A 12,811-nucleotide genomic window follows, 5' to 3' on the forward strand; every position below is an offset into this window, starting at 1 on the left:
AGGTATGTAGACAATAATAATAATTTGGCTAAATGCATAACATGTTAAAAAGTGTTACAACTGGGGATTTACAGTGGATAGTAAAGAATTTTGAAATTTTTGATGACTGCAAATACATTGAAAGAACAAGGCATTCCATTTAGTTTCATCATATCGTTGGTCCCAACACATAGTGGCGTAGGGTGACTTTGGTCATTGTTATGACGGTTTTAAATACACCAAGTAAGAAATACTTAATTAATTAATAACTTTAATTAATTGACCTATATTAACAATTCTGTAAGAAAACAATATCTTGTGTTTCACAAACTGATGTACGATCAACATGCGCCACTATGAGAAATCGGATTTGATGACATTTAGGTACAAAATCAGCAGCATCCGTCAATAATGTGGCATATGCTACAGAAACGAGCCGAAAACCCCAAATCTTCCATTTCACATAATGACAAATGATGTGGTACAAAAAGACACTATGCTCTGTTTCACATACATGAATAGTGGCCTACGTGCTTCTAAAACATGCCAAAATCCAGCCCTCGAATTAACACACGGCACCCATGGCATTTTGCCGTGGGTGCCCATCCCCACTGCCGTAATGCCCTCAAAATATGTCCTGTACCCAAGGCAGTCACTTGCCGTGCCCTCTAATGAAGTTGCTGTCGGTGCCCCAGCCCTGCCCCATCATTATAAAATCATCTATCTATCATGTTTGTTTTTTCACTTTTGAGAAATTGCCTTGGTGCCCTTCTCAAATTTTCAAAAGTTGCCATGATGCCCCCTTGAAATATTACAACCTTGCCTTTTCAGTGAAAATCCAAGGCAATTATCAACTTGCCCTAAAAAAGTTGCCGTGCCCCTTCAGATCCTTAATTTGAGGGCTGCCAAAACCCCCAAATCTTCTGTTTCACATAGTGGTGTATCATAGGTTAAGAGCTAGATATACCGGTATCCTATAAAAATTAGTCCTTTTAAGTATTTAAAGGAGTATTTCGTGATCCTATCATCCTCTTTTTATGACATTTGTCAGTACATATCCACGAAAAAAGCATATTCCCAAAATTTCAGTTGATTCCGATATTGCGTTTGCGAGTTATGCATGATTATGTGTATTACACTGCTCCATAGACAATACGTTGTAATTTCGTTCTGGTGCACCAGAACGAAATTCAAATTTCACGATATCGTTGCTAAACGAATTAATCTGCAAGCAATATTTTGTACATAAACATTATGTAGCCAGAGGTTTCCAGTGATATAAAAATCTCAACTTTTTTTTGAGAAAAGTGGGGGATGAGGCTGTGGATCACGAAATGCCCTTTTAAGTTACATTTTAATCCTTTAACTTCAATTTCAAATGGAATCGGTCCACTGCGAGGAAGAGTGCAATGTACTGACTATGTTATTTATAGTAGAATATTCTTCAAATATGTTTTTCACAGAAACATATTTTGCATTTTTCCTGCATGTACACCACTATGTGTGTTGTGACCGACATATGTTTCTATTCCTATGTAGGTCTATACCTGTAATGCACTTAATTGATAGCTACAGAATACATACTCGGGTCATTGAAAACGTACAAAGGAAATTATTTGTGTTATTTCCTCATGGTGACCCAGTATATATGGAAACTTTTGAAAAAAATACAACAATATACATTGAATTGCAGTGAAATTCAAATAAACACTGCATAAAAATTAACACAGCCATTACATGTACACAGTGGCGGCACCAGGGGGGAATGCCCCCAGTCAGAACTGTTCACCTATCTGGAGCCCAAATTTCATATTTTTTATCGAAAAAATGTTGCAAAATTGTGTTTTTAGGCAAACAACTGGGCATTTCAATGGTATAAAAATGGATCAGATTTTCTTAGAAAATTGTATAAAGAGGCCCTATGGGTCCATTTTAGTCGATACTCTGAGGCACTTCCTATATAGTATACCCAAACCAAAGTTGAGTACCACCCCCCCCCCCCTAGTCATGCATTGGTTTGTTGAAGACTGGAGTAGGGGGCTTGTGCCACAAAGTCACTCAACACCCCACTGCATTATTTCTTCCTTTTCATTTCAGGGTTGAGTGCTGCTAAACTTCTCCATGAAGAAGGACTAGATGTAGTGGTTCTTGAAGCCAGAGATCGTGTAGGAGGACGTACATGCACATTGGTGGTAAGAATAAGCTAACAAACGGCTGATTTTACATGATTTTTAACAAAGTGCGGGGGGCTTCAGAGAGACGTGTGTATTAATGGGTGAGTAAAAAAAAATTAAGCACCAATAAATCCAAGCACCCAAACCCAAACCTGCCCCAGACATATAACCTTTACATGGCATGAGGGATTGTGTATATAAACTAGAATCCCATCTTCCACCCGTCTTGTGAATTCATTTACCAATGTATTGATCTGTGGGCTACTTAGCCGCAGTCTGTGGCCCTCACGGACTTAGCGAGCGTAGCGCGAGGAACCGAGCGCGTAGCGCGAGAGACGTTCAATCGAGCGCGTATAGCAACAGAGCCCGAAAGTAGTGCTATGGGCTACTGTGTCAGCTTTGTAGGATTCCCTGAGACCTAGATTCTAGGAATTGGAAGCAACTTACTTCAGCCCTGGGCAGACATAATCATAGTAGGGCCAAATAGTCTCGTTCCCAGCCAGCGCCCATGCAGTAAACACAAAAATGTTCTTAAAATGTTTATTCAAAATGTTTTTAGGGAATATGAAAATGTTTTTACACATTTTTGCAAAATATTTTGTCAACACTTGAATAACATTCTAGTTTTTGAATGTTATTATTTAGGCCCTATATAATCTGACATTTAAATGTTATCTGTGAACATTTTGTGTTTGCTGGGTTTGTGCTCCTTTGTCACTGAACAAACCATCTGGCTACACACTAGTCAGTCAACAACAGGGACATGTGATTTGCGCGGAACTTTTTTTCCGCGCAATCTCCGCGCAATTGGCTATTTTTTTCCGCACAAATCACTTGTCCCTGGTCAACAGTTCTGATTGGTCCAATTATATTTCTTGCACTGAGATAAGAGCGCAGCAGATTCAAAAGCTAACCAACTATCTGGATCATGTGCATGCCTTGGTATTTCTATGCATAGAATGCAATGCATTCTAAGATTTTGGTACAATTGTCAAGTTCTACGTCCATGTTCCTACTTTGATCTGCGTTGAGAATGTGCAAGTGCTACAACTGACTGTGATGTTTTATATATAAGGTCAAGATTTTTCAATCTAGTCAATATTGGTGTTGTCTATAATATTTACAGTGATTTGCTCATCCGGACGATCATACAAAATCATCAAAATTCAGATTAACAATTGTTTATAAATTGCCTAAGAGTAAATGAAAAATTCAGCAAAAAAACAACAGCAGTATTGACAAAGTTGAAGCCCCATTCAAATACATGTAGCTAAATTCTCACAGATTCATGTAAAATTTCTCATTTTGTCTTTAATTACACAGCTTTCGGCTTCACCACTAACAGGTTATATTAGCACATGTATGACACCGCAGAGGCTCCAGAAGATTTTAAATATTGGGGGGGGGGGGCAATGGCACCGTTCAAATTATTGGTTGGCCCAATGGTATTTTTGCCATAGCAACCAAAATTATTGGGGGTGACCCCCCAGTTCCGGAACCACTGAACTAACAAATGTGCCAAAATCTAAATTTTGATGATTTTTATGATCCTCCAGATGAACAAATCACTGAATCCATATGCATAATTTATTTTCAACTGTGATTTTTCTTCTTATTTGCTAATTTACTCACATGAAAAAACCTGATGACAATTTTATAGACTTATCCTTCACTTTAAAGCCTCACATAAAATACACATAATTCTATAATTATTGTAAGAGTACAAGTCATTTGAATTGAGCCTTGAACTTGATATGTGTAGGTCAGAATATCAATATTCTCCCTTTAGTGTGGATTTATGCATGTTTGGTGCTGTGTGGAATATGGGTGGGTAAATATCCACAATTGGAACACAACTAGCCCATACTGCTTTTTGAGTGAGCAGACAGTGCAGACCAGGCCCGTCGGAACCGCTACGGCCGGTACGGCCATGGCCGTACCACTTTTCAGCCAAAAAAAAAAAGAGGAAAGGAGAGAAGAGACAAGAAAGAGGAAAAGGAGAAAAAAAGAAGAGAAAAGGGAGAAAAGGAGAAGGGACTAGGTTAAATTGCCCATGCCTAAATCACAGTCGGGTCAATCTATAGCCTATTAGCCACTTACTTGCAGTTCCGCCATTATGCACTATATGCTTGGGAGAGCCTCGAACTGGCAGCATACATGAAAGGAAGAATTACGTAACCTTACACAGAATGTTATATGACTGGTTCAATTCCCATTCATGTATGCTGCCAGTTCGAGGCTCTCCCCGCACATAGTGCATAATGGCGGAACTGCAAGTGGCTTAATAGGCCTAGGTCTGTGATTATTTTGCTTGAAGGCGGGTCCTCTTCCCAAAAGCATGTGAAAATTACGGTGGGCTCGCCGATATGTAGGGCCCGTCACATTGTCACCAAAGTCAGTATATAGGCCTATTAAGACGAACTCCGTGCTGACTTCAATTCAACATCGATCCATGCATGCTTTAATTGCGAATCTGAAGTATTAGGCTATTATAAAGTGTCAGTGTAACATTTATAATTTTACAAATTGAGTTCGGGCCCTTTTTTGTTTTAAAAAGCAATGATAGTGTAAAAATGATGCACCAAATGGCTTCAATTGGAAGTTCATTTTGCAAAATTTCTAAAACTTCTCAGGGGGTACATCCCCTCAGACATCCCCTGCGTATACAAACTGCCCGTTTTCGTGTCTGTATTTAACACCCACCACTTGATGTTTAAACCAATAATTCATAAAATAACAGTGAAAAAATGGCCTTCAATTGGCTTGTCATTTCAGTAAATTTGATATTTTCGGCTTTTTCAAACTAATACACAATAATAGTGCCAAAATGGTCCACCAAATGGCTTCAATTTGGTCTTCATTTTGCAAAAGTTTCTCACTTCTGAGGGGGGCACATCTCTGCGTGCACAACTTTATGTTTACATGTAAAGCAATACCGGGTAATTTATAAAGGTCAAAACTTGTCCACGAATGGCTTCAATTGGGCCGTCATTTTGCAAATTTTCGGCCTTTTCAAACTTAAAATTTTACACAATAATAGTGCAAAAATAGTCCACCAAATGGCTTCATTAGGTCTTCATTTTGCATCATTTTCTCACTTCTGACACCCGCGTGCGCAACTTTATGGGTACATAATTATAAAGCAATAATTCAGACAATAAAAGTTAAACTTGTCCACAAATGGCTTCAATTGGGCCATCTTTTTGCAAATTTTAGGCTTTTTCAAACTAAAATTTTACAAAATAATAGTGACAAAATGGTCCACCAATTGGCTTCAATTGGGTCTCCATTTTCCTAAAGTTTCTAACTTCTGAGGGGGCACATCCCCCCTCAGACATCCCCACCCCACGTCGCGCAAGCATTTTTTTTTTCTCGAAAATTGGGCTTTCAAATTTACTATCATGTGTCTGCAATCGAGTCTTATCATGAATTAGTAACATGTTTTATGCTTGATCATTTTTATTTTGAATGTCCTAGTTTTGGAGTTTAGTCATATTAACTTACCGTTGAAATTATATTTTTCATTTTCCAAAGTCCTTCAGCTTCCATGGGGCTTCGCCCCCTTGAACCCCCATGAGGGGCTCTGCCCCTTCAAACCCCGCTGGGGTAACCCCCAGACCCCCCCAAAGTGGGCCGTACCACTTTTATTTTGCTTCCGACGGGCCTGGTGCAGACCATGCCTGTTCGCAGGTTCGCAGGGTTTTTTTTTCAGAGGTGCGGATTTTGAAAAGTGGACTTTTTTTTCTAGAACACTGAGGAGAGGGGCAATTTTGTGAAAAGTGGACCTTCTTCCCAAATTTTGGACATTTTTAGACCAACCAAGCATTAAAAAAAAGGGTTTCAGGCGCTAGCGCCCTATAAAAGCAGCACATTTGGATGTATAGTACCATTTTATCAAAAAATTTTATGCTTTATGAAATTTTTCCGCCCTTTTTTATTTACTAATTCTTTTTGCCGCCCCTTCGTTTTTGCCGCCCCTGTTTTTGCCGCCCCTTCTTCTTCCGCCGCCCCTTCATTTTTGCCGCCCCCTGCTTTTACCCCGTGGGGCTGGCGCCCCCAAAATATGCGCATGTTATGCAGACTGATTCAAAACATTCAAATATATCAAATATCGAAGTAAAAACACTGCAGCTATAGTATCTTTTTTTTCTTTTTTCTTTTTTTTTATTTTGCAACAACCTTCAGATACTGCATTTTTATTCTGGGAGCAGATTGATCAAAAAACCAAGTCAAAAGGCAGTATTTTGCTGTATAGTTTGTATACAGATACTGCCTTGTCTATACTTAGGAGGGCAGAACTGATTTCCTTGCATTCACATGAGTGTCTAGCCCCTGCAGTCAACTTTCTCTCATCCTATTTGCTCCAACTGTAAATTTTGTAATTTTCACGCAAGTAATTTTTTTGCCAAATTTGAATTAGTTTGCTGGTTTTTAAATTTTGCGATTTTGAGGTTTTTTGGTAGTCTAGACTGATATACATAAAAGAAAATATTTGCATGTTTTTATTTTCACGTTCGTTGTGTTGAGTGCAAAAAGCGTGAAAATTAATGTCCCCCAAAAATTTCCTTCTTTACAGTTTATGGATATATTTTGCTTAGAGGATATTGTCATTGATTTTTCTATTGGGAAAAATGTGTCATTTCATAATGAACCAAATTGACATAATGAACAGCATCTAAAAATGAACCTATGTGATGTCTTTGTGAAAAATGGTAACATTTGCATGATATTTCCTTTTGTTTTCTTCTTCAACAAAAGAAGGTTATTAAAGTAAAAGAGTTAAATTCTCAGGTATTTTCAGAGCTAACTCAACTCCAATGGAGTGGAAACGGCAGGATTGAAACTCTTGGGTGAAATATGAGTATGTAGGTAGCATTACAATATTCATATTGTCAGTATTTTTAACAAGTACAGTGAGCGATCGTTATTTACAACAGGGGGGGATGGGCATTTTGAGGGGGGAACCTGAAATTTGTTGGGTCTTGAGGGGGAACGCAAATTTTTTTGTTGAACCAGGAGGGGGATTGTTAAGTTTTAAATGGAGAAAATTTTTTTTGTTGATATTTTTATCCAAAACGCCCATTCCCCCACTGCCGTAAATAACTATCGGTCCCTATGAGCCTTAGCACTGATCCGCCATCTTACTACCAACTTATTACCTACAAATGCATGCGCAAAAAGTGCTTTTTGTTTTTTGCACATTTCTAGCCACATGCCAGTGCAAAGCGTATGCGGTAATCAAAGAATGTGTATGAAATTGTATGAAAATAAAATAAAATAAATCAGTGACAGCAATGTCATGTTAAAATTTAATTTTAACTGGTTAAAAACATGACTACTAGTTTTATATCCATGAAGTAGTAGGCCTACACGATTCCCAGACTTTGCTCCATTTTTTTACTGTGCCAATAATTGAAGGTCTATTTGCATCATGGATACAGACTACTCTGTCCATATTTGCATAGTAATCATGATAATGGCCTTGATATTTTGAACCAGTAAATATCAGAAACAGTTATTTAAACACATGGTAGAAACCCACAGTCAATTCAATTTGTATGTATTTAATATTCACATTCATAAGATAGGTATCATGCATTGCTAGGAGCTTACTAGTGAACCCACCAAGTCTTCATTATCATTTCAAGAAAAAATTGTAAGGCCTATTACTTAGGGGGTATTCAAGTTTGGTTTTGGATTCCCCCCCCCATCGCCAAAGGGCCAAAGAGTCCCATTTGCGAGCATAGCGAGCCAAAAACTTTGGGGTTTTTTATGCATTTTTGGTCAATAAAGGTCCAAATTTTGAAGAAAAAAAAGTCAACTTTTTCAAAATCAGCCCCAATATCAATTTGTAAGCGCTCTTTAGCAAAGTCATAGTTCATTGAATTTACAAGCGTATGACAAAACAGGCAAAAATAGTAACTTTTTGCGCAAAATTTGCAATTTAAAGAGAATTGGCCATTGCTCATTCTAATGATGCTAGTGTATGGACAATATAAGTGTGCTTTTCCATTTAATGACATAAAATTTGAAAACACTTGACATGCTTGAGGTTTTGACTTTTAAAACCACATTTTGGTCAAAAAATGTGCTTGGATAGTTAGTTTTCAACAGATTTACCACATTCACCTTGCTATAACATTAAATTGCGTTATCTGTTGACCTAATAACGAAAAGTGTATTTAGGGAAGAAGTGTTAGCTTTTGTTCAAGTTGAGCGTCCCTTTAATTTTAATTTTGTTGTTTTCCATGTACTAGGATCCATCAATTGGATATGTAGATGTTGGTGGTTCTTATGTGGGTCCAACCCAGGACCGACTTCTTCGTATGGCAAAAGAGTTGGGTGTGAAGAACTACAAGATTAATGAAGATGAACGTTTAGTTTGGCTGGATAGTGTAAGTATTGAATCCAAAAACATTATTGTTATTACTGAAAAAACAATCATACAGAGTTTTGTTATAGGCCAATTTTGGTATATATTTATTTTAATGTTCCCAAAAAATAGCACAATTCTGCAGAACTGTAGCCAAGCTTGCCCAAAGATGCCAAAAAATTGGAAAGAGTTGTAAAAACTGAAATAAAGCATTAAATTTGGCCGAAAATTTGACTTCTGGTGAAGCCTCCCTCACCTCAGGTACCATCCTCATCATGGGGGTGGGTTGCAGCCAGTCTTGTGATGAGCCTCCATTTGCATCTGTCTTGTACGGCTTGGGTCGCAGTGTATGTGGTCATTCCCGTCCAGGATTTGATGTTTGATTCCAATGATGTAAGTGTACGTCCTCTGCCTCGGTTACCTTGTGTTTTTCCTTGCAACAGGGTTCTAGCAAGATTTCCTGCACTGCCTCTTGCTACGTGACCAAAGTACTGTAGCTTGTGTTTTCTCGCTGTTGTCAGGAGTCTTTCTTTTGGATCAATCTGGGCAAGGACCCATTCATTGGTGTGTTCAGGGGCGGCAGAACAATTTTGAAAGTGGGGGGCCAGTCAGGGTGATGTAAAAAATCGAAATAATGGCGCGAAGTGGCCATCGTGTCGTGCTTGTCGTTCACTCCACCAATGCTGATACCATTGTGTTGTTCAGTGATTGCATTTCTCATGATGATCTCTGAATAGACATTAAACATGGCTGGTGAGATTTTGGTGTAGCAATGGGTTCAAATTTCTTGAAAATTCTGAGCTGAGCAGTACATCCTACCCAACCCAGATTTTAGTACCCCCCTGGTGTACTTTATACAGAGGCATGATCTGCCAAAATAAGCTGATTTTGGATGTTTTTGCTGAACCATGAAATGGTGTCAGCCTATATAAGTTTATGTTATTTACTTACTGACTAACCTTTTGGTCTGAAATGGACATATCTCGAAATACCACAGTTGTGTCAAATGAAAGAGAAAAATGTAAAGAATATAATAAAAGTATTTCCCCACCCGGAGTGACATTCATCATAAGACCCGGGTCAGTGTTCATATGGGTCCTTTTCATATCCCCCCAGTGGTGTCAAATGAAAGTTAAGAGAGCGAAGAATGCATACTGTGGAAACTTGGTATGTTGCCCATGGGGATCGATGCTAAGTCAGGTACCGCGTGAGCAAACTCAAAAATAGCGCGAGTGTACACATATGAAACTTTGCGTGGTGTCGCCAGGTCTGAACGCTGTACCGGCGTCAGCTGAATTTGAGTACGCTTAGAGGGCATAGGCATAGAAAATTCCAATCTGTTTACTTATTAATCTGAGGAAGAATGTAATAAATATAATTTCCCCGCCAGGGGTGACACTCATCATATATAAGACCTGTGTCAATATTCATATTCTGGGTCCTTTTCATATCTCAAAATACCACAAAGGTATTATCCCCCGAATGTTGTCAAATGAAAGAGAAAAAAGTAAACAGTGATGAGATTCTTCTTCTGATTAGAGGAATTCCTCCTTTTGAGTTTTCTCCCCTGTACAAAAGTATAGGAGTCATTACTTTCCTCTTTTTTGATTGAACACCGCACAAAGTACAGAATATAATAAAAAAGAATCCCCAAGTGGTGTAAAATAAAAGAGGTTTTTTTAAGTAAAGAAAATAAAAAAAAATAATTTCCCAACCAGTGGTGACACTCTTCAAAAGACCTGGGTCAATATTCTAATTGGGTCCTTTTTGATATCTCAAAATCCCATGAAAGTTTGACTTCCCCCCCCCCCCCACTGGTGACGGTGGTATGCCACAATATACTGCCAAAGCCCCACCATGGTTCTTCAGCTATGGTGCGGTAACCGCTCTAGTTATACAATACATGTAGAAGGGTTTATATTAGTGCCAAGTTTTTACATGGGTGCACCACTGTGTATTATATCATGTACACAGGTTGTGTTTCAAAATATCAAGTTGCTGTAGCAGATATAGAGTAAAGAATTAAAAGTTTGTTCTTAACATTAATTCAACAGAAAAAGAAGAGGGTGTTATTTAAAGACATGCCATCATTTTGGAATCCACTGGTGAACCTTGACCTCAACCATTGCATCAGAGAATGGGACCGCATCGGAGAAACTGTAAGTCCAGGGTAGCTTTACTCCAAAGCCAACCTACAATTTTCCACTTTAGACAAAAACCAATTGATACCAAATGCTAGGCCTATAAAATAATCCTGGCTGACAATATTTTGTGGTGGTTGAGGACTTTCCTCCTATCATGGCTTGCTTTTGGCAAGCTATTTACTATTTACTAGAGGCGTAGTTTTGGTGCAAGGTTTTGGTTATTAGGGTTAGCATGGCTGCTGGTACATTTATATCTGCATGCACAGGTCTAACTATAGAGATTAGTGCTCTGGAGAAGGAACTCTTTGCATTTACATACCTTATTCTATATCATTTAAGACCTGTTAAGGGCAAATACATGTAGATTAATATTACATGGCTGCAGCTTAACTTTTGGACTTTGCTAGGAGTAAAGGAGGAAAAGACATGAGTAAAACGATCGCTTCATAAGTCTAACCTTCATAGTTAAACCAGGTCTATTTTTTTTTGTGCATACAGACCTTAGATTTGGTAGATAAGGCCAAAAATAAAATTGTTTGGTTGTCCTCTACCAAATTTTGAAAATCAGGGAAAAAAGTTTTTACTGTACAAAAGAATAACGACCTTAAATTTGGAAAGTCCAGAAAGAGGTTTTGTAACTGGCCCTATTTCACCTCATGAAAATATTCTTACTATTTATTGTACATTCAATAAATAAAGTTGGCTCGATTGTGTACATCATATTTCTTTTCTCTGATGTAGGTACCAGCCGTCATCCATATATGAACAGTACTCTACACCCCCATATGTCATTATTTACTTGGTTACAGATGGGCGGATCCAGGGGGCTACACAGTACACGCGATACGTCAAATGCGAATCTATTGATCATTTTCGGGGTTTTTTCTCTCCAAAAATGGGGGTCAGAATTGACAAACAAATTGTCAACTTTTTATAGGAGGGGAAGGGGCCCAGGCTCCTCCTGGATCCACCCTGGTTACAGATACTAAGAGCAGAGGTGTTGATTGCAGGTGTTGATGCTTTGTGTTGTTGATTTGCAGATTCCTGTAGAAGCACCATGGGATGCACCAAATGCAAAACAGTTAGATGAAATGACTGTCAGAGAATGGATGGACAAAAATATCTGGACACAGTGAGTATTCAAATAACATCCACACCACAATGAGATTTCCCCACATTGAATTGCAAAGACTGATCACACAAGTGGTGTGTAAAATGTCTGGAAATAGTGAGTATTCACATAACATCCACACCGCATCCACACCACTGATGAGGAAACCAGTGAAATTTCCCCACATTGAATCACAAAGACATACCACACACACCAGAGGTGTGTAAAATGTCTACAGACACGTTGGTTCTTTGATGCCTCATGTGGCTCCATGATAACCAAAACTTGGCAACGAGGTGGCACATCAAGTTGATCAACTTTAAATAATGCTATCTGTGTATTATATCAGGGGATAGAGACACAGGTGAGTCTCAAAACAATACTTTTGTTCTCCAAAAAGTAATCCCTTGAGCTTTTTCCTTTCTTCTCTCACCATTTTCAGATCTATGTATAATTTTGCGAGAATGGAATGCCAAGTTTTGGTTACCATGGAGCCGCATGAGGTGTCAATGCTTTTTCTCCTTTGGTACATCAAGCAATGCGGTGGATTCTATCGTGTTCTTTCATCAGATAATGGAGGACAGGTACACTAAAAAATAGCCCTTGTATATTGTTTCTTCTCTCACCATTTTCAGATCTACATATAATTTTATGAGGCAAGAATGCAACCTTTTGGTAACCATGGAGCCACATGAGCTGTCTATGTTGTATTTCCTGTGGTACATCAAGCAATGCGGGGGATTCTATCGTATTCTCATGACAGATAATGGAGGACAGGTATGCTAAGGCTAAAGTACACATTGTTTCCCGGTACAAGTGGTCTGACAACCTTAATGCGAGTTTTCTTTTCATTTTTAATACTTAATACTATTGCTAAATGCTACCTGGCCAAATAGCAAATCACACCATGCACATGTACACAATATCTATCATAATATCTGTGAATCTTGGAAACAATCCATGGTGACAATATTATTAGCCAGTTTGTATATTCTGGGGCCTATTTCACTAACGTAAAATTTGGCGATCA

The 12,811-nt window shown here is 38.5% G+C and overlaps 1 protein-coding gene across 1 annotated transcript in view; it reads left to right on the forward strand.

Annotated features, from left to right (window-relative positions):
- Positions 1 to 12,811, forward strand: part of LOC140155698 (amine oxidase [flavin-containing] B-like) — a 48,783-nt gene that overhangs the window by 6,265 nt on the left and 29,707 nt on the right. Inside the window, 5 exon segments of the mRNA XM_072178630.1 lie at positions 2,077 to 2,171; positions 8,411 to 8,548; positions 10,581 to 10,685; positions 11,711 to 11,802; positions 12,417 to 12,558. Coding sequence (XP_072034731.1) covers positions 2,077 to 2,171; positions 8,411 to 8,548; positions 10,581 to 10,685; positions 11,711 to 11,802; positions 12,417 to 12,558 — 572 coding nt within the window.

The sequence above is a fragment of the Amphiura filiformis genome, chromosome 6 (assembly GCF_039555335.1).
Source record: "Amphiura filiformis chromosome 6, Afil_fr2py, whole genome shotgun sequence".
Classification (NCBI taxonomy): domain Eukaryota; kingdom Metazoa; phylum Echinodermata; class Ophiuroidea; order Amphilepidida; family Amphiuridae; genus Amphiura; species Amphiura filiformis.